Raw genomic sequence first — 22,938 nt, 5'->3', positions numbered from 1 at the left:
ATCAAGCTGTGTTTGTTGTTATACAGGTGGTGGTCTGCTGTGTTTTCTTGATGGAGGATCTCCTCTGATGTCACAGTGGCCCCTTAACTATGTCACCATCCTTCTGTTTGACATTGGCTTACCTGTGCTGAGGAAAGGACTTTGAAATGTTGAGATGTCTAAGGTCTGTGGGCAACCAATCATAGAATTGTAGAGTTGGAAGGGACCCTGAGGATCATGTAGTCCAGGGTTTCCCAAACTTGAGTCTCCAGCAGTTTTTGAGCTACAATTCCCATCATCCCTGACCACTGGTCTTGTAGCTAGGGATGATGGGAGTTGTAGTCCAGCAACAGCTGGAGACCCAAGTTTGGGAAACTCTGACCTAGTCCAACCACATACAATGTGGGAATATGCAGCTGTCAAACCCTCTTATCTGTCCCAGGATCCTGTGGGCTTTTGAATGGCACATGGATGATGCCATATTTGTTAAACAACCTCAAAGTGAATTAGGCTCACTTTATACATATGTCTGGCAAGGCCATATTGCTGACTTATTGTCCACTGCTCTTCTGAGACAAATGGAGCTGAAGAGTGGCATGAAATGGAGATACAGAGGTGTCAAAGTTAACTTTAGAATTCAGAGCCAAAGTGGAGAAGAACATTTCTGGGAGCATTGAAAAGATGACTTTAAGTGATTGACATGAAAGGCTCAGCAGTATTTGCCAATTCAGGAAGCACTTCCCTCACTCTGAACTGCCTTCAGCCGTCCTTAGCAGTATCATCGCATAGCCAAAGCTGATTTACACAGAGTTGTGACATCATTTTCTTTCGCTGCATAACTGGTGGTTTACACATGATTTCTAAATACTGTTGGATTTCTCTTTCTGGATCATAAAATTGTCCTCTGTTTCACCCAGATACTTCTTGGATGATGGATGCTTAAGCTATATTTGCTACCCAACAGATGCTTGATTAATAAAGCACCCTTGAGAAAGACCCTTGCTAATAATTAAAAGGAATGTGTGATGGATGCTAGATACTATTTGCATATTTGCTTGATGAACATAATCTCTGTACTTGTCCAAGATCAGATTTAATTCAATTACAATTGTACTGTTTGGTGCATCTTCAATCAGAGTGGAGGACAAATTGATGGGGAAGTTTATAAACTCTTTGGAATTTATTCATCTTCCTATGTAAATTATTCAAAATTTTAAGCTGTGCCTTCTTGGATAATAGCTGAATGTAGAGAACCAGGGGTTTAGAATTCTGAACATATTTAGCTTAACTTCTAAGAAGTGAACAAATACAATGTTTTAGAATGCAATGATGTTTCTGAGATTTGTCACAAGGGAGCACAAAAAAAGGGGGCTTCAACTGTTCTGAATTTTGGATTATTCCTGTTTGCTTCATTTTCTCAGTTCACGGTTATGCACCAAATACTAGAGAAAATGGAATGGATATACAACCAATAGCACACAGTCATTTTCCACTGAATTAAATAGTATTGGCCAATTTGGGGAAGGAATGGAGGCATACTGAATACAGAACTGATAGTTCTGGAAGGAAGGAAGGGTCTGAAATGACTGCATACTTCCTTTGCGGTGAGCAGTGGTTGCTGCCCAACGCAGCGCCTCCTCCACCAGCCCAGACCTGACACCCCACTTTGTCTGTGCGCACCCCCCTCAGCTGCCATGGAGGTTCATGAGTTCCTGCCAAACCTGTTTCAAATTGGGCCAATCTGTAGCAGCCTGGGGGCAGCATGGCTGGGCGTGTGGACCTGAGTAAGGCAGGCTTCACTCAGGTCTGCCTGTCTGCTATATATCTTGGCCAACACTGTGCTCCTCATCCAGTCAGCCAGGAGCATCAACCACCCTTTCCCTCCCTGCTTTAATTTCTTAATGTCTTGCTGCTTTAACCATTTTTTTTCCTTTTCAGCTAGTAGGGCTTTGCTTTGGTCTGGTGACGGTTGCTGTATTCGGGGCTGGGAAGGATTTTCCCCTGCTCTGCAGGTTTTGCCTTTCCCTTAGCAAGGGGAAGGCAAGGGCTACCACAAATGTGTGGATTTACTGTTTGCTGTTTAATTACTACATTAACATCACATAATTAGTAATTGCACAGCTATTTACCGGAACACACAAACATTTTATGTATACTTCTAAAACTTGGCAGGGATGACTTGGCAGGGATGGGGATTAAAAGCCAACAGTGCAATCCAATACATGCCTACTCAGAAGTAAGCCCCATTCAGGTTCAATGGGTTTATCCCCAAGTAAACTGTAGCTTGAGTTTCTTTAGGCTTTTCTAGTAGGGAACATCCTCCAAAAACCAAGTCCAAAATTATTTTAGCTGCCAGTTTCTGTATTTGTAGTTCTATAAGATGTTTCTAAGCTGCACCAACCAAAACTCAGTTGCATTCCTAATGTAGCCACGTCACAGATTTCTTTGGTGAGATTAAGCCACTTTCTGTCTTTATTTCCAACCTTTCTCCTACTATATCCTACAGATGAGCCCCACTCCCCCTTTTTACTTTAGGACACATATCTGACATTATTAGTGAGTTTTCCATCATGACCCAAAGATCTCTTTTTCTGGTAGGCAGAGCAGTGGTGTAGCGCGAGTTGCCAGTGGCCGGGGCTGCACAGAGGGGTGGGAGGAAGGGAAATGGACACAGTACGCATGCACATTCAACTGCCTCTCTTCTACCTTGCCTCCGCCCCCCAGGCCACTAGCTGGGAAGCCCAGTCAACAATGCATCCCCACCTGTATTGCCCTGCCGGCCACTACTGCATTTAAGTACCTGGCTAAGCTTCATACTTTGCCAAATCAGCTTCTTGCTACTTGGGGAAGGGCTTTAGCTCAGTGGTAGAGCATCTGCCTTGCAAGCAGGAGGTCCTGGGTTCAATCCCCGGTATCTCCAGGTAGGGTTGGGAGAGACCTTTAATTTGTATACTGCCTTTCTATACTACTATACACAAGGTGGTTGACAGCAACAAAATATGCAACAAAGGACATGCACCTTACCATAATCTGATCCAATACAAAAAGTCATAATAAAACGTAACTTTAAAATGGAACGACTTATATCGGATAAAGTAATATTCAAGAATCTATTAGGATATAATAGTACACAATAAAAGGTAACTCTCGAAACATCAGCAAATAATAAACAAATTCTCTCTTAACAATTGCAGTAAAGAATTACTAAACTATGATCAATAAAAATAGCTGCAAGTCTCAATTCATAAAATACTGCAATATATGCAAAGCCATGTAAAAGGATCAATTTGAGAAACACAGACACACAACTTATAAGATTATTATTTTTTTTAAAAACCCCCTGCTTCTGCTGTTCTTAAAGTCATGGCCTGGGAGAGGCTAATTGCTCAGACCTCATGCAGCACTCAGATTGGCTGGACTGGGACAGCCCCCCTCTGTCGTCAGGACTAATGAGTATTGTAGAGACAGGTTGCTTCTGTTTCTATCTCTCAAACTTTCTTGCACTGTTTTTCTAGTTCTACAGTTCCTCTCTTTCCAGCCACTACTTTTACATTATTTACCAAGGTGAATGAGGAGAAAAATGGGAAAGTGGCCCAGACCGTTGTGTGGGAGAATGGAGCCCTTCACAAGCCTCTTGCAAAGAGAAGCTCTTCTTTTACATACCCTTCTCAAAATGTTTCTCGATGCATAATATCAAATAAGGTTTGACAACAACAGTTTATCCATCTTGACAAAGAGAAAACAAATCCTCCAGTTTGGTAGCACTTAAGGCTAGATGCTGTGCTATCTCTAGTTAGAAGTAATAGCTGGCATTGTCTCTTTCTGTTATAGATCTATCACTTGCAGAGTGTAACAGTACAACCCTATGCATGTCTACTCAGAACTAACTCCCATTGAGTTCAATGGGACTTGCTTGCAGGTTAATTGAATAGGATTGCTGCCTTAGCATGGTAGCTTTTTTTTTCTAGGGTTCATCTCCTTGGGAACAGGGCAACACAAACATAGGATTGCACGAGTGATGTCTTATTGGAACATGATTTCTTCCCTTGGTTGCCAAGTTACAAATGAACTGTTATCTCATTGAATCACATACATTTCAATAGACCCTGTTTTTCCAGCTAAAGAGAAGCACGGGGAGAACAGCTGATAGCACACAGATAAGTATCAAACTCATTTATGAATGGGTTTTATATTGTATTCACTGGCAAACAGGATCAGACACTGCAATTTACACTGAAGACTTGTTCAAACCATCAAAATGGAACTGAAGCAATTGATGGAACTCTTGCAAGCTATAATTTGCTCCCCACATTTTTTAAGGACAAAAATAAAACAAAACCAACCAGCCTAGATATTAATAGGTGCTTCAGAGCAACGCATCATCAAACTGTAATCTTCCTTGTCAAACCAAACCTCTGCATATACATTTCTTATTGATCCTGTTGAATATGGAAAATAGTGATGGCAATTGGAGGTGTGACATTTATCAGATGAATGCTTCCAATGACAAAACACAGTTATGAACCAATACTTTCACTGTGGGAGGGGAAAATACAGAACAGGAAACTCAAATTTGGAGAATGTTCTGAGTACAATGCTGTTACAGCTATGTGGGTCTCTTTCTGATCAGTGCCTGGATAGGAGACTTGCAAGGAGCCATGTCAAAGCTGTTGGGAGTTTCCTAAACTGACAGCAGGAGATATATAAATATGAAATAAACAGCTGTTTTTCTCTAAAACATCTACAGTTACTACATAAGTCCTTTCTTCTGTAGCGTGTATTGCCTATAAATCCTATTTCTGGACTTCTCTGAGATATCCTGTTGGATACTGTGGGCAGTAAGATGCTGGATTAATTGAAACCTTGGCGAGCCCATTTTTAAACCTCTGTGACTTGGGGTCTGCATGTCCATTTAAGGCCTAAGTTCTGGTCTCATCTGGAAGGATGAATGATCCTTATGTAGGATCCTATGTAATTAGGATGCATATGCTTTTTGTGTTTTTTCTTGGCAATTGACATCACATCACTGGCTGCTGTGGGTATCAGCAAGGGAACACACAATGTAATGAGAGCACAACATGGAATGAAGGTTCCTGCATAGCAAAGGCAGTAGAGAGAACTTGATGCAGGCATGCTGCTTTCTGTTGCAGCCCATGCTTCTCATAAGACCATTCACCCTTCTTGGTGGGTGCTGTTGTGAGCCAATGTTCCCTCTGCGATCAGATGGGGGAGGCCCCTTGAGCTGCTTTCCAAGCAGCAAAGGAGGTCCCTGGGCCAAGCTTGCTGCCTGGGAAAAGGATCCAGCCCACTCACTCAATTGGCCAATCACAAGGGAACAAAGGGGGTGGTTGTGGGCCACTCTCCAGGCATTTAAGGAGGACCCATGGTTTGCCTTGGCAGCCACTCCTTTGCTGGATCTGCCAGTCCTGGGATCTCTTTGTTGGATTGTCAGTCTTGTCATTGGACCTTGACACAAACACTAGATGTCATGTCTAATTATTCATGGAATTTGGGCAGTCCATAGGGTGGGAGTGCAACATGTACTTCTGTCTTAGAGCTGAATCTACTAGACAAGACTGAAGCAATGTGCTTGGGAGAAGATGAAGAGAGAAGGCCACATGCTGCTGGTTTGGTTTCAGCTGTTCCTGCTCACTCAGGTCTCCAGCCTTGGGGCTCTTCTGGACACATTGCTCTGCCTAGAACCCCAGGTTTCTGCAGGGGGCAAGCAAGCATTTCCCTGATGTAATCTGGTTATGGAGATTATGCCTCTTTTTATAAGAATTTATTATAACCTTGAAACTATATACTACTGTAATATACTCCATGTGTTTTCTTCTTCTTGAGGACTTCAAGAGATCCTTCATCCACTTTGGAGTTCTACGGTGTCTCTCTTAACGAGGTTGGATTGTTTTTTAAATAAAATACCACAAACTTCTCCTCTGGCTTCCTGCAGCCTAGCGGGCACAATTCAATGCCTAGTATTCACTTCTAGAGCTCTAAGAATATTGGCTATAATATCATGAAGAGACTGCCTCATCCCGATAACCCATTTTAACCCATTGTCAATAGAGAATGTACTTTTGGGAATAGAGTCTGCACGGCATGCTAGCATGCAAGCTTTCTTTTTGATTGTTCTGTAAATTGTAGAATTTTCTTCCCTTGGGGTGTCATCCCAGCTTGGAATACAGTGGTGCCTTGCAAGACGAAATTAATTCGTTCTGCGAGTTTTGTCGTCTTGCGATTTTTTTCGTCTTGCGAAGCACGGTGTCGGGAAAGTTTTGGAAAAGCTTAAAAAATCACCAAAGTCTTTAAAAACCTCAAAAAAGGCTACCACACCGCGTTCTATGAGTTGCTCCTCGAAGTCAAGTCGCAACTGTATTAACGGTGTTAAGAAAAAGGAAACAAACTTGCAAGACGTTTCCGTCTTGCGAAGCAAACCCATAGGGAAAATCGTCTTGCGAAGCAGCTCAAAAAACCCTTTCGTCTAGCGAGTTTCTTGTCTTGCGAGGCCTTCGTCTTGCGAGGTACCACTGTACTTTCTTGAAAGTTTTAGAAAACTTAAAAAAACAAAGAAAAACAAAGCTGGCTTGGGTGGATGGAGCAAGGCAAGTTAGAATCGAGCATGAGATCTATTATAGCACATTTTCAATACATGTTTCAGTGCAGATGGCTTAACTACTATTAGCCACTAATGAGACTATGAAATAAGGTGGGCTTCACATTTAAATTTTTTTGAGGTAGATGTAATTAAACTTCTTGAATAGCAATATCATTTTCTAAGAACACACAAAGCATTGGATCATTAAAAAAATAAACACAGTTTAAGCAATTAAATATAATGCGTTACAGATGAGTTTCAGTCGCAGTGTTTATGAGTCTTCTCTAGGACTCAGAAGTGTGGGTGTGTTGCTATGCCTGCGGGCACAAGGGATGTGTTACTGCCATCTTTACCCCTAGTGAAGGATGCAACTGTTCAGATCAGAAATGCACTCAATACAGCAGCAATCAGCAGGTTTACTTGCTACACCAATAACCACATTTAGGCACCACAGCTCTTCATGTACCAGTTCGTGCAGAAATAGTGGAAACAATCAGCATAATAAACTGTGGCCAATCTCTATACACAACCCCACAGCATTAGTTATTGCATGAGCAGCCTCTTGTCTGACCCTTTAATTGCATAAAAGCCATCAACTCATTACAAAGTATTTCCCATCCATAGTGGGTCCAGGTGAACCAAGCGCGATGTAAAGGACAAACAATAAAACACTTCCATTTACAGCACACAAAATTAAACCCAGCAGAGAAAAGAGCACTGCATGCATTATTATTACAGTTAGAGAAAGTTATTTGGTGCTTTTGGTCCAAAACAGACATCAAGGAGCACAGCTCATAAAAATTGTTTGAGGTCCCTGCTCAGCTTCTCTTCCATGTATTAAATGCACTTCAGGAAAGGTTTATTTAATGGAACCACTTCCGAGATAAACTGGCTGGTTCCTAGAACATTAGCTCGACAGAGAGCGCACACAAGCAAGATGGATATTTCAATTAGAAATCAAAGATAAAATGCAAGCAGTAGCATTAGGACTAGACACCAGATTCAGACAACTAATAGAAGAAAACTGTACCCAGGAACATAAAATGGTTCCCTATGGCTCAAAGCAACGAGTTGCTAGCCATCCACACAAATGTCAGGGTGCTCCCACATGCACGTTTGTGGGTTTTGTTTATCAAAACGTAGTGCCAGGCTTTTTATCAGTATCAGCGCAGCACAGAACAGTTGATAGTCCCTGGGTGGGCTTTTTTCAGATAGCTTGAGTGAGTGCGGTGGCTTTCAAAACACTCAGCATAAATTAAGGAGATGTATTTGTGCCTGGGAGGCTCTGAATTGCTAGGGATATCTTGGGGGGTGGGGTGGGCAATGGATAGAGCAAAGTGCTTCTTTGAACTACGGAACCTGAGCTCAATTTTGCAAGTGAGGAAAGCTGCAAGGCTGCATTTCTAATAGACCCCTGGTCTTCCCTAAAATTGATCCCTGTGGGTACCTCCTAAGAGGAGAGTTTAGGAATGTTGAGCATCTTTTTATATCTTGCCGGAGCTTGGGAGCAATGCCCTCATTAAGAAAAGTTGCACTTGAGAAAGAAAAGCAATCTATGTGGCTGGCTTCAATCTGTCTGTTGTGATCAAGGACTACAGCTCTAGAACAGCACCCCAGAGGCTAAGACCAGGAAGGAATTACTAGTGACATGCCATGCCAGGTGTAGAGTACCAGTGTCAGCCATCCATCAAAGCCTCAGAGGTGTATTGCTTTAATATATCTAGAAAGAGAGAAAGAGAGAAGCAATCTTCCAGCCTTACCTTGATCTAGTCCAGTGTAGCTTTTTGGCTGTGCTCCGTCCACTACAAGAAAGAGAGGGATTAATGCCAATTCCCTGTGAGTCATCCTAAATGACAGAGTAGGTTCACTCTTTGCTCAGGCTGCTTGCTGCCTCCGCTATGTGACAGCTGCCGGCTGGCTTTGGAACAAGAGTGTCCCATTCTGCAGCTTACTGCAGGGGGAGTGTTAGGTGGATACGCGCAGGCAGCAAGAGAAAGCAGAAAAGCAGGAGGGTGTGGGAGAAAGCGAGACTGAAATAGGAATATACCATCTGAGTCGGCATTGCCTCTGTCTCCCTGCCTCCTCGTGTTGGATGGTTTTAAAAGTTTCTTCTCAATAATGAGGCATGGATGCTTTTAAAGAACTTAGGGACAGAATTGCCTGTATCTAGCATTGCCATCCCAAAGAACTATTTTGAGATCACAGCTTCTCTGAACAGTTTGCTTGTTGAGAAATGTTTTAGCTGCTGCTGGTGCAATACAAGATAATGTTTCCCTGGGTTGTGACTGGCTTGGGTGTTCATTTGACGAATCCATGGTGCCACTGTGGCACTGTAGAAAGAGTCTTGGGTCAAAGAGACCAGGATTCAAGTGAGCTGTGTGCCGGATATTCACTGGTTTTGATATCTTCTTTGAAATGGTCATATTTTGCAGCTGAATTAATTCCTGAGTGGGGAAGGAGTGGAAGTAACCTTGCTGGCTTTGTTTATGAGTGCCTGTGTGACATCACGTCGTACGCGCCATTGTGATGTGGCTGGCAGACTCCTCCGGGTTGCCATAGGCAATTAGATTAAATGGCAGCGAGGGCAAAGGAGCAGAGGAACAAAGTAGGCTGCCAAACCACAAGCAGCCAGGAGGACAAAAAGGTGCCAGGCTGCATCAAAGCAACAGGAAGAGGTTTGCAACAAGTATCTGAAATTGCCACAGACGGGAGGGGCTTTCAGGCATTCACAAGAACAAACCACTTCAATTCAAATCTCCCGAGCTCCAAGGAAACTGGCTGGGTTGCCTCAGACAAGTCAGTGTTGCTTAGCATCATCTACCTCAGAGGGTGGTTTGAGGATAAAAATAAGGAAATTCCATGTATGGTGCCCTGAGTAGGATTCAACACTGCTTGATAAATGTAGGGCCCCCTGCAGAGGGGACCACAAAAAACTGTTGGGTTTTCTAGCTATTCTTTGGGTAGGCCCCAAAGCACTTCTGTTCGGTTCCAAAATATCGGATATAATAGTAATAATAAATGGAAGGTTCACCCTGACAAGATGGAGAGCCTGTGAATAGAAAGTATTGAACAAATTCTGGGTGGAGTTGCACTCCGCCTGATGAAACAGGTTCAAAATGTAGCTATGCTCTTTACTCTAACCATGGCTTAACAGGCTAAGCCAGTGCAGGGCTTCTTTGCCCAAGCTGGAGCCTCTCCTGAACAGAGGTAACCTGTCCGTGGTTATCTATACTCTGCTAACAACCTGTCTGGATTTCTGCAATGTGCTGTACATAGGGTTACCTCTGAAAATGGTTTGGAAGCTTTGGCTGCTGTAAAATGTATCCACTGACTGGCAGTGATATCTCATCAGTCTTAGAAAAACTTTATGGGCTCCATTTTTTGCTTCTGGACCTAATTCAAATGGCTGGTGTTCACCTCTAAGGCCATAAAAGGTTTGGAAACTTGAAAGAGTGCCATTTTCCATGCCAATTTATCTGTACACTACGGTAGTAAGCCGATGATTTATTGCTCAGAGCTGAGATTAGTTGTAACACTATTCCCCCCCCCCCTGTAGTGGTACCTTAGCTACAGAATGTCCTCTTCAGCAAGGTATACCTGGTGCCACCTTTGCTTACTTTTAGGCACCAGACAAAAAACACTTTTTAAAAATATAAGTAGCATACTACCCTCCAACATTCCTCAGATGGAAATAGGGACATTTCCTACTCCTCTTCACTGACCCTCCTTGACCCACCATTTTTGGTCCCCCACCCCCGCCCCGCAGAACATTTCTGCCACCACTATACCAACAGGGCAGAACACATACATCCTGAACAGTCCTGATGAAACCTCTTAATCCTGATTTTTATTTTATTTATTTCACAAAAAGAAAAACACGCACCAATCAATAAATCTTAGAAAGGGGCAAGATTAGACATGGATACACATGGATGTTTAGGGAAGTTTTTAATGTTTGAAGTTTTATTCTGCTTTTAATCTTCTGTTGAAAGCCGCCCAGAGTGGCTGGGGAAACCCAACCAGATGGGCAGGGTAGAAATAATTATAATTAATTATTATTTATAATAATAATAAGAAGAATAATAAGAATAATAAGAATAAGAATAAATTATTGAAGCATTTAAAAAAAATCAAAACTCCTTATACTCATCTCCTCTCCCCCTTTCCTCCCACCCAGGATGGCCCTGCCCTCTGCCTGCCTCTAAGAACCTGTGCCTTGACGGAGGTGGCCGCTCCTCCTCTTCCTCAGCCACTCTCCAGCAGCAACTATGAGCTGCCAGAGGAGGAGGCTGGCAGCAATGGCAAAGAGAGGCCGTGGGATGCTTGCAGTTGTGACAGTGGCCATAGCCATTGCTCAGCACAAGCGCCAGCTCCTCTTCGCGGAGCGCAGCAGCGGTGGCACTTGCAGAGGAAACTGGGACATTCTGGGATCAAAACAAAAGCTGGGATGGCTTTTGCAATTCCAGGACTGCCTTTGGAAAATAGGGACATTTGGAGGGTATGAAGGAGGCATTTTAAAATACATCTGCCATCTTAAGTGTTCTAATTCTTGACTTTCAGCTGCATTTTAGCTCCTATTTCTTATATGTATCCATTGTTGTTTTACTTAAATGTTTGCAAAGTGCCTTGAGAATGTTGATGAAAGGAGGTGCATATGTGTTTTAATTAAACCGTTGTGGTTTTTTTGTCTGTGTCTCTCAACTTGGCCTGGAACCAAATAAATGCACAACCAACTCCCTGTGCCCAAGGGAGCTCTGGGCTTTCACTGCATAAACAGCGCTCCCTTGCTCAACGCCATGTGGCTAATCCCTTTTGGAGTTTTGCAGAAGCAGCTGTAAAATGCCTTGGAATATTTGTGTGTGTGTCTGCCATTCAAAGGAAAATAACCAGAACCCCCACTGGCCATGCCATCGTTCTTGGCTGTACCTCAAAATAAGTCTTTGGAGTCCAACTTTTGTTTTTAACCTAGAACTGGCACATGAGAAAAATATCTGATGTTACCAAATGCCTTTTGAGGCTAGTAATGTGTCACACAAATTTAGGTGTGGGTGTGTGGAGCAGCTTTTGTTCAGTTTTCTGCCTAGTATTCTAAACAATGCATATTCTTTATTTATGCAAACTGCTGGCTATTTTACAGGTTAAAAAAAAAAAAAAAGCTGAATACCTAGTAGATCCTTTCTGGTGGTGAAGAAAATGAAGCTTGTGGGACATAATCAATTGCTTTCATTTTCCAGCAATTAAGGGGACTGTAATTGAGATTCATGTTGCATGGAAAACCACAGATTCAGTAGATTATTTTGTAGTACAATGCTGCTCATGTTGAAAGAGCTGTCACCACATTGCCGACTCATGTTGGCATCAATGATACATTAATATATCAACTTGAAAATGAAAAATGTCTTTATAATCAAGAAGAAGGGGCAGCTTAAAAACTTCACTGTGGCCTGATTCTGAAATCTATCAAGGTAATTTATTGGTATTTTGCAAAATACCAGTCTCTAGTGAAGTCTGACTCCAATGCAAAAAAATAACCCACACATCAACAATAATTAATGGAGAATGATTTGCCTTTAATTGACAGATACCTTAGTGTAGATTATTGTTCCTGTGTTGATCCTGAGATGCAGCACTGATAAAGTGGTATCTATCATTGGGCCAATTATCCATTCAGCATCAAAACGCTACATGCCTATTTCTGCAAGGCCTGTCATCCAAATAACCAACTAGCCGTTAATTGATTGATCATGTTTACATCACTTTATATTAATTAAATGAAACCGGTTTCTCTTTGGAGAAAAGTGTTTCTAAAAATTCCATTAAATTAAAATTTACAAATTCTACCCGTATCTATTCATAAGATATTTTTTTTCTGTGTTCAGTGGAGCTTACTGTCAGCAAAGTAGGTAGACAATTGCAGCCTGAAGCAAGCACTCATTTTTATTAGGAGTGGCCGTCTTAATGGCAATCTTTATCATCAACGTTCCCTACTGCAGTATTTCGCCTGTAAAACAGATTAAAACCAAGTAAAGCCAAATAATATTATTTGCAGACCCAGGTGCGGTGAAGCTGAGGGAAGGGGTGCATGAGGCAAATGAAGACGAGGAGACAGATGTTGGACTATATATAATTAGGCCACAACTTCATTGATTGCAGATGCATAGGTTTGGCGTGGGGCCCCAGGGGTTCCCAAACTTCTTTCAAAGAGGGCCAGATTTGATGAAGTGAACATGTGTGAGGGCTGAGCTTTGCTGAGCTTTTTTTAGGGTTTTACCTCAGGACATATACTGCCACAGAGGCCGGATTAAATTGATTAGCTGGCCGGATTAAGCCCCCTAAATGGACTTTGCCAAAATGGACTTTGGGCATGCTATCCTATTGTCTAGTGATGTATAGAAGTGAGAGCTGGACCATGAAGAAGGCTGGTCGCTGAAGAATTGATGCTTTTGAATTATGGTGCTGGAGGAGACTCTTGAGAGTCCCATGGACTGCAAGAAGATCAAACCTATCCATTCTGAAGGAAATCAGCCCTGAGTGCTCACTGGAAGGACAGATCCTGAAGCTGAGGCTCCAATACTTTGGCCACCTCACGAGAAGAGAAGACTCCCTGGAAAAGACCCTGATGCTGGGAAAGATGGAGAAGGGAAAGATGGACAAGGAGAAGGGGATGACAGAGGACGAGATGGTTCTTGAAGCTACCAGCATGAGTTTGCCCAAACTGTGGGAGGCAGTGGAAGACAGGAGTGCCTGGCGTGCTCTGGTCCATGGGGTCACGAAGAGTCGGACACGACTAAACAGCAACAGTCCTATTGTCTGTTCCACACGATACAGCAATCAGGCCTCTAGTGTGGTGGCACTTACCTTTGGAAAGCGCTTCCATTACATATTGCATAGGTGTCATCTCTGTTGTCATTTTGGTGCCTTCTGAAGACCGTCCCCTTTCAAGAAGCCTTTAAGCGGAGATATGTATCCCAGTCTCCATCTGTAGTGGAACAACTTTTAACTGTTATCATACGTGGAATTGTTTTTCACTAATGGTATTGTGTTTATATATGGAATTGTTTTATATTTTGAACTGTTTGCAGTTGTTTTTTTACATTTGCTTTATACTTATGACTTTTATCTGTTATATATTTGTGTATTTTATCATTGTATCTTGCTCTGGGACCTTGTGGTGAAGGGCAGGTAAGAAATCTAATGAATAAATAGTTTATTTGACATTGTTATTCTTTTGAAATGATCCTTATGAAGTGAAACTGCTCGTGAAATGGGAGAGCCATTATTGGCTCTCCAAATAGCCTCTGCCCACCCCAGCGTTATTATTCCACCCGCCATTTTGCTGCCACTGACAAAAATAGTGGGGTCTGGCTGGAGGGGAGGAGGAGAGAAACATTTGCTTGGGGGCCCCAGATGAGGCCCCTCAAACTGGGGTTTCACTACCCATAATAGACGCCAACTCTTTTTTCTTTTCTTTTCAGAATTAATCAGGCTCAAGAATGAAGGAAGGAACTGGCTGCACTTTGTGGCACTTTATTTATGTTCAAACAACATGCTAGGAAAGCAACGCACCTATGCAGCTTGACAGATGTCTCAAGATGCACAAAGGGAGGGAAGAAAGGAAAATATAGTGTGTGTGTGTGTGTGTGTGTGTGTGTGTGTGTGTGTGTGTTTATGTAGTGGAAAATGGTTTTATGCTTGTAGTTCTGGAAAATTGTGTTGACATTTCTCTTGTGTTTGGAGACAAATGACGGGGAGTTAGTGTCAATCTGACACGTTGTGTGAAGTCTTCTGCATGACGACTAAAGTTGCCTGATTTGGAGTGATTGGCAGGCTCGACTCCCCTTGAGGAATGTAGGTCAGCAGCATTTGAGGGGCTGTGTGAAGGGGGCTGTGTGCAGAAGTTCTTTGGACAATGTGCGCACCTCCACTGTTTGCCTGGCAGGTCAGGGGTGCCATCAAATCCTTTTCTTATGGGATTATAAAATGTACTTTAGTAAATGAAACACTAAATGCATTATGTGCAGCTCTTAATCTTTCTTCGCTTGTGGAAGCCAGCAAAAGCACGGTGTGTGCATTAAGGCTTTGCGCTTCAGTTCCAGAATACAAATAGGAATAGCTTGGTTGAAAGCAGGTAAACTTGCTTTTGGTATATTGCATTCAGCCTGACCCGTGAGTCACCTAATGATTAGCAACCATTGTTAACATTAATTCTTACAGCTGCCAAATACAGGCTTGGATCCAAAATAACAGATAGTGTTTACCAGGCACAATTCCTGATCCTTTTCCTCTGCAGCCCCTCATGCTCTCTGACCCCTTGCCCACAAATGGAGGGTGATACAATGTGGAGGGAGGTGCAGCTTGAGATGGTGAAGGAATTGTTGGAAATTAGTGACTCCATTATGCACAAAGGGATATGTCTTCCATTTACACAAGCTGATCTTTGGACCCAAGCCATAGAGGTGAAACCATCTTTGTGGACCATGGTATCTGATATTCTCTGAGTATTTACCAAGGGTCGTATCTCTCTACACAAAGTAGACCCACAGAAACATTGTGGAGGCATTACAAGTCAAGGGAGTGCTGTCAGGCAAAGACCCCTCTGACTCTGTGAGGGAGTGTGGGCTGTTTCTAAAGTTTGAAGTAGGAATGGGGCAGAAATCTGACAACATTTAAAGCTGAAACTGCTTAATTCGCGCACTCTGACACAATCCACTGTATCACCACCTTCTTTAGAAATTTAGAAATCCACAAAAATCGTTAGGTTAGGAAAAATTGCTTTGCAGAAATGTGTATGGAGTTTTGCAAATTTGCAAATTTACAAATGTGTATATTAGGTGAAAGTCACACTAAAACGCAGATGAATTTTCATGTGCACCTTTTTTTTTTAAGCAAACTAAAGTGGAAATGTGAGTGGGGTATAAATAATAAAATTATTACTACTATTATTAAGAGTGAAAGAAGTGAGAAACCGAGAGAACATAAGATTACATGTTGCCCACCCCTTGCTTTAAGAGCATATTTTTTTAGTTCTTAAAATGCTAGAAAAGGCCTGTGCTCATTCTCAGTTGACAAGATTTCAGCAGTGCTGCAGGATCACATGGTTACTTCAGGAAGCCCTGTCTGCCTGGAATCTGGTTAGCAAAGAACCCAGCGCTGCTCTGAGCAAGCATGGGGCTTTATTACAATGTTGGAACTAAATGAAAGATCCTACATTCAATTTCTTTGGTAAGCAAACCTGCACAGCTCTGCCCCTTTTGTGACATTTTGATCAGTCAAATAAAGGCATTGCCCTGATGTGGATTTCTGAATTGATTTCCAGACTGGTTTTTCATGGGAGATTGCCAACCCAAATGAATTTGTGCTTCCTGGAAGTATTTGATGAATCATAAATGGAAAAGTTGCTTTTGGTCTTCTACACCTTCTGAAAGAAGATTATCTGTCTATCTATCTATCTCTCTATCTATCTAATCATCGTGCCACTAAGCTGACACTAGCAGCTAAATCGGTTGCTGGCTTTTTGCCAGCTTCCTTCAGCTTGGAAAAAGCCGCCGTCTCACTTGGCGCAGCCGTGATGTTGTGTGCCCTGAAAGTGAGGGCCAGAGTGTATGAAGGATGATTTTGGCTTTCCAGTTTTGACAGCCTGTGCATCCTGGATATTTAATTACCAATTAATGAATGCTTTTTGTATTATTAACTCTGTGAAATGGCCTGTGATTAGAAGATGGTCCCAATTAGCCTATGGCACTCACTCTTTCCAGTCTGTCATATGCGTGTCAGCATTAAGGAATTTAATCAACCCAATGTTTAAATATGGAACTGTATTACTGTATTATTATTGTTATTATTATTATTAAAAAAGAGGTGCCAGAACTCACCATGAACACCTCTGTTGTTCTCTCAGAATGGCAAAAAGGTCCCACCTGAGAGGTGCTGGAACTGAGTTCCAGAGAGTTCTGGCTGGGAAAAAAGCCCTGGTTGTTTTGTTAGAATGAGAATTAGAATTAGAATTAGAATTACATAGACTGTAATAATGGTGCAGAAGAAAAAAAACAGAGTCTCTGTTCGGTAATGTTGTGGAATCTGTTGGGAGAGATGGTCCAAAAACTCCCTAGCATCTGTGGATGTTGTTGGGTTATATCCTCCATCCTCACTATTCTGCCTGTTGGGAGTTGGCGTCCAACAAGAACAGGACATTTTAGCTATGCATGGTAAGAATCAGACACACATGCTCCCCTTCCCCTCTCTTCCACACGTCTGTTTGTCCTGTTGCTTCTCCTCGGGGAAACTCACTGTTTACCACTCAATCGGAACAAATGTCAATGGAGTTTTCTTTGCGGATTGATGTTTGCTCTGATTTGGCGGCAAAGAGCAAATATTCCCGAGGAAAGTGGCAGGGTAAATGGAAAACCTCTCGGACCCTGTGCCTAGAAAATATGGGACAAACAGTAAAGCTATCAGACTCATGCTTTCTAGGCACAGGACAAGCCCTTACTTTGAATATAGTGGTACCTTGGTTCTCAAACGCCTTAGTACTCAAACAACTTGGAACCCAAACACTGAAAACCTGGAAGTAAGTGTTCCGGTTTGCAAACTTTTTTTCAGAAGCCGAACAAGCTCCATTTTGAGTGTTACACTTCTGATTTGAGTGCCACACTTCTGTTTGGAGTGTTACACTTCCAATTTGAGTGCCATACTCTGGTTTTCCATGCTTCCGTTTGGAGTGTTACGCTGAAGTCTGTCTGTTTTTGCTATTTATTTTGCATTTTTGTGGCTCCCTTTTTTTCTTTTTGTGTCTGTGTGGAACCCAGTTCAGCTACTGATTGTTTGATTGTGTGACTGCAGTTTATTGCTTTCATTTTATGGATCGATGGTCTCGTTAGATACTAAAATTCATCTTAAATTGCTGTTTTAGGGGTTGTTTTTAAAAGTCTGGAACGTATTAATCCATTTTGCAACGCTTTGGTTTTGGAACAGACTTCCAGAACAGATTAAGTGTGAGAACCAAGGTACCACTGTACAAGCTTCCCTTTCCTCTTACAAAAAACAAACCAGAGTTTATTAACTCTTGGGGCTAAGGCGAAGGGGGGAAGGATGATTATTTTAAATAAATAAATAATCCTTAGGATAAATATTCCCACTCGAGGCAGAGCGTGAGAGTTGCATTGTGAACATAATTCAACAATTATTAGAAAAATGCAGGTGCATTAAGGTTCTCAATATAGATTTATGACCAGGTAAGAAGAGTTCACCTGGTTTTCAGCAAAGGTCTAGGAATGTATAGATGTTTATAATGCATTTTCATGAGTTGCCTTGAAATAAGAAATAGCAAGTTGGGTAGCAGTATCAGTCTTCCCATGGGTTACAAAGCTGTATGGGTGTATAATTGTACAGTGGTACCTCGGGTTACAAACGCTTCGGGTTCGAACTCCGCTAACCTGGAAGTAGTTACCTCAGGTTGCAAACTTTGCCCCAGGATGAAAACGGAAATCGCGTGCTGGCAGTACGGTGGCAGTGGGAGACTCCATTAGCAAAAGCACGCCTCAGGTTAAGACTGATTTCAGGTTAAGAACAGACCTCCAGAACGAATTAAGTTTGTAACCCGAGGTACCACTGTAGCTTTAAATATTGAAGTCAGGTTTCAAAACTGCTTCAGTGGGTGTACTGATACAGCATTTTCTCCTCTGAAAACCAGTCAAATTAAGAGACTATCCTGTGTATGCTGAACTTCATTTGTCTATTAGAGATGGTGTTTGGAGGAGGGAGGTTCCAGGGTAAAATAACAATATTTTCTGTTGTTTTTTTTAAAGGATAGCATATCCATTGTATTCTTTCTCCTCATCTCTTTTTGTGTAACTTCCATTATGACATCAATCTTTTGGGAGCAAAATCTGTCAAAGACGAGCTTTCAAAAGCACCACAGGAAGAAAACATCCACAGGTTTTGTTCAAAACATCTTGTTTCTTGTGGCTCATGAGAGAATTGTCAAACGGTTCTGCAACAGTCTGACAATATCAAGAAAGAAGTATTTAATCAGAAAACCAGCTGATGAGACTCTACAGGATTTCTGAAAGCTTCAGTGATTTGTTATGTCTTTGCTTGAGGGTGGGGGTCTCAGTTTGACAGTAGCACTGCTGTATTACAGAATAACTCAAATTGTGTTGCAAACTGGGTTGTTAGAACAAGTTCAATGTCTTGTGCTCCTAAGGCCTCTCTCTCTTTCTCTCTCATAATGGAGTGGTGGTAAATTTTGAAGCACAGAAGTTCACAATGACAGCCACCCTTGCCCCAAGGAAAGCTAAAAAATGAAGCTGTCATACCCAGCTGATTGGGGTATGCAGGTAAAGGATGTTGTAGGGGTTAACGTGTTGGCATTTAGCTATAGGGACCTAGGTTCATGTCTCTAATGAGCTGTGTGGCATGACCACAATCACCATCATCATCATCAAACCTTTTATTGGCATCACATACAAACATCCAAAACAAATCAATACAGAATTGCCACTTCCCCAGTGGCACAAAACATTTGCTAAAAGAAAGCAGGCAGAGCAGTCTAGGCCACAATCTTATGGATAGCTGGCTGGTAGTAAACTGCATGGAATGCTTGCTTCTGACTGCATGGGTTCAACTTTAAAATCACATTGGGCTTTGGCACTGTGTTGAAATGCAAAGTTTAGGTTTTAATTAGAAATGCAAACCATCTTGCACACACGTGTCGCTATTCAAGCTGCAAGCATGAAGCCGAACCCCATCAAAGGAAATAACTATCCAATTGCTGCTTGATTTCATTTTCTGCAACTCCCTCCATGTTAATATGTCACAAATGATTGTAAAACTTGAAAGCCTTGTTTTCACCTCATTCACTTGTTGGACCACAGAGGTATGTCAGATGATGTAATTGCTGGTGATGCACCAGCAGATGATGTGATCTTGTTTCTGTCTCCCCCTTTCTGCTCTACTATACCACTGTGTGTATCATTCGTTTGTTCATTCATTCATTTGTTCTGTCTGCCTGTCTGTCTGTCGGTCTGTCTGTTTGTTTCTCTCTCTCTCTCTCTCTCTCTCTCTTACACACACACACACACACGAATGAGAGTGCTGCATTAGAGTTGCTTTCTGTTGGTGTCTCACTTGGCTGCCCTGTAGTTATGTGTGAACATGGTACCCACATGGATGGGGCTAATCATGTGGGGCTTCCCCCAATCAGCTCATAGCTTAATTTGCAGGGGGCCCGTTGGACAGAAAAGATCTACGTGACTTGTCCTTGTCCATGTGGCTTTTGTGTTGATGTTCTTGTTTCAGCTTGCGTTTGATTGTAATTTTTGGGGGTTTTCTTTCCCTCTTGTTTTGCAAGACACTTCAAAGGCTTTATTTGTTTTGTTTTTATAACTGCAAATTTATTTGACTGGGAATATAAATGTAAGTAGTTGATAATTCATACCTGGTTGATAATTAATATGGTTGACACACTGTCGCCTATTTCAGAATTCCCCTCATTATTCCTTCTATTTTGAGTGTTGAGGTTGTGAGTGCTGTCATGTGTCAGCCCAAAATGGCACCAGCCATACACAAGAGTGAGGAATCGGGAGAAGGGATGGAACAAACAAACAAAGAGAGACAGAAACAGGGAGACAAGGGGAGTCAGAAGTTCGTTCTCTTCTCTTTATGGCAGGGACAAGTGAACTAATAGCTGTTGTTGTTGTTTAGTCGTTTAGTCGTGTCCGACTCTTCATGACCCCATGGACCAGAGCATGCCAGGCACTCCTGTCTTCCACTGCCTCCCGCAGTTTGGTCAGACTCATGTTTGTAGCTTTGAGAACACTGTTCAACCATCTCATCCTCTGTCATCCCCTTCTCCTTGTGCCCTCAATCTTTCCCAACATCAAGGTCTTTTCCAGGGAGGTAACAAATAGATGAGGATATAGTGCAAGGATGTGGCCATCTAGCTATTGTAGTACTGAAGGGACATTACATGTCCAGAATCTGGGATCTTGTGGCATGATCATTGTTGTTTATCTGGCAACCATTTTGTACAATTTGCTCCATTGGTTTTCAGTGGACAATCCACCAGAAGTGAAACTCTCTTCTCTGTAAGAAATCATGGTATCTGTTTACACTTAGCAGTTCTACGCCACCCACTTTAAAAAAAAAATTTTTTTTTGCCTCGGTGATAGAAACATCATGTGCTCTGACAGCTTTTTCGCAGCTGTGGGAATAGAATTCACAGTTGACTGCAAGCATTTCATTTCATAAAAAGAGTTAATTAAGCAACTTGCATGGGTGACCCTTTCATTATCAGCTTGTGTCGTTATCGTGCCTCTCCTGGAGGATCCTTCAGTTTTTCATCAACAAATTGAGACTCCTACCCTTCTGCACTGCAAATATTTTTGTCGTTTCTGAAGACAAGTTTTCTAATATGATTTGTCAGTCATTCCAAAATTATTGATCAATTTTTATTCAGCAACTTGATGGTAACTGTTTTTCATCAAGCTGTTTATATGTATATATTTGAACAGACTGATTCTTTAAAAATAGTGTTGCTGTTTTCTGCTGTCTTCTGACCTGATGTCTGTAATATGACTTAATTTAATTGTCACTTATATGAATCTTGGGGGGGGGGGTAGTTTGCTATATATCAGGCCACAAGAGAGAGATATTTAGAAAATATTCATTCCATGAATTTTTAGGTCTGGAGTTGGGAACATCTGGCTGTTGGCCTAAATAATAATAATAATAATAATAATAATAATAATAATAAATTTATTGTTTATTGGCTGGACTTCCCCAGCCACTCTGGGTGGCTTCCAACAAAGTATTAAAATACAGTAATGCATCAAACATTAAAAGCTTCCCTAAATAGGACTGCCTTCAGATGTCTTCTAAAAGTCTGGTAGTTATTGTTCTCTTTGACATCTGGTGGGAGGGCATTCCACAGGGCGGGTGCCACTACCGAGAAGGCCCTCTGCCTGGTTCCCTGTAACTTGACTTCTCGTTGGAACGATGGGGGTGGAGACGCTCCTTCGGGTATACTGGGCCTGGCCAGGCATCGCCATTTGGCCTGCAAGGCCATTTCAAGCTAAGCCATGCCCACCTGCTCGAAATCCTGGCTCAGCTCAAATGGAGTTTGCAGGCACCACCAGCCAACTGACTGTGTAAAGTGCTTTCCAGTGGGCTTTGCAACATCTGCCCAATAGCTGATGGTTGGGTCCTGTGAAGCCCTTTGCAGAGCATCCGACAAGATCCAACAGTCTAGATTTTAGACCATAAACATGTAGATTAAGCATGCCAATTCAGCATGTTTCACTTGTGTGGTTTCTTTCAGGTGCATCAACCTTCCCCCAACCCAGAGATAGCAAGGGGATGTTAAGAGTCTTGTCTTCCAACCTGCCAAGAGAAACGGCGTTGCCAGGTAAGCCTCACTTCCCTTGTCCAAGAGCAGACGTGTGTTGCAAAATAAGCATTTGGTCTCCCACGTGCAGCTGCTTAAGTAATGCCAGTCCTACCATTGCCACAGAATTACAGATGCTAAAGTCAAATGACAACCACTGTGGTGGTTATTCAACGAGCCGCTCTAGGCATGCCCAGTGCTTTTCTCTTTTGATTCTTTAAACCAGCAGACCTGTTTATTATGTCAGAAACTTCTTTTTAAATTAGTTTTAAAAAGCTGTTTGTCATGTAGCATGGGCGGCTTCTCAAGAAACACAAGGAAGGGTGAAGAGAAGCTCTCCCAAATGCTCAGATTTAAATCAACAGGGTAGCCTGCTTCTGCCGCCTCCAGTTCTCAAAAGACAGCCAACCCCTCCCAGTCTCGGCCCCCCGCCACACTATCCTTTCCCATTCCTTCCCTTAAGTTGGTGATATGAACAGCAGCAAAAGTGTGTAAGGGAAATAGAAGAGAGACTTTCCACCCGCCTTCCTTTCTGTCACATCACCATGTAGGCACATAGGGTTGAATCTGACAGCCATTGTACAAGTGGAACAACTTCTGCTCATGAAATAGAATGTCCCATGCCTCTTCTCCCTCTGTGTGCCCCCTTCACCTCACATCGGATCCTGAGGGTTGGCGGAACCTCCAAACAGTTGGGGGAGGGCTATGTGGGGAACAAGACGGGTTAAATTCCATTGCGTAAGTGGATGTTTCTCTACTTGTTCAATGACTTCATAGGATACAGCTATTAGTATTTGTAAAGTCCTGGTCTTGAGGGGCTGACCATCTAAAAAAATCCTTTTCAATTCCTTACATATTCAGACATGAGGAGTTAATGTATTATACATAGTATTTTGGGGCATTAGTATATTTGGCGCTTTTTTCAGTAAGAAGAATGGAGCACGATTTAAGTTTGCATACCAGCACTTTCTTCTCTCTC

The 22,938-nt window shown here is 42.2% G+C and overlaps 2 protein-coding genes across 11 annotated transcripts in view; one reads left to right on the top strand and one right to left on the bottom strand.

Annotated features, from left to right (window-relative positions):
• The window catches only part of RASGEF1A (RasGEF domain family member 1A), a 220,756-nt gene extending 212,250 nt beyond the window's left edge, over positions 1–8,506 (bottom strand). Inside the window, exon 1 of the mRNA XM_081005025.1 lies at positions 8,338–8,506. The gene's annotated coding sequence lies outside the window, so the exon portion shown is untranslated. The remainder of the gene's footprint in view (positions 1–8,337) is intronic.
• LOC308476921 (uncharacterized protein) overlaps positions 1–22,938 on the top strand; it is a 212,206-nt gene that overhangs the window by 171,307 nt on the left and 17,961 nt on the right. For 8 of the 10 annotated variants that reach the window (XR_013986176.1, XR_013986177.1, XR_013986178.1 and 5 more), the window contains one exon: positions 21,894–21,980. Coding sequence is in view for 2 of the 10 variants with exons in the window: in XM_081005115.1 (XP_080861241.1) it covers positions 21,894–21,980 (87 nt within the window). In the remaining 8 variants the exon portion in view is untranslated. Of the gene's footprint in view, positions 1–9,049; positions 9,374–21,893; positions 21,981–22,938 lie in introns of those variants that run through there. The other 2 variants (XM_081005116.1, XR_013986183.1) reach the window with 2 other exon arrangements.

Source organism: Podarcis pityusensis, assembly GCF_964106645.2.
Source record: "Podarcis pityusensis genome assembly, chromosome: 5".
In the NCBI taxonomy this organism is placed as follows: Eukaryota; Metazoa; Chordata; class Lepidosauria; order Squamata; family Lacertidae; genus Podarcis; species Podarcis pityusensis.
This window is presented reverse-complemented; position numbering and strand designations above follow the sequence as displayed.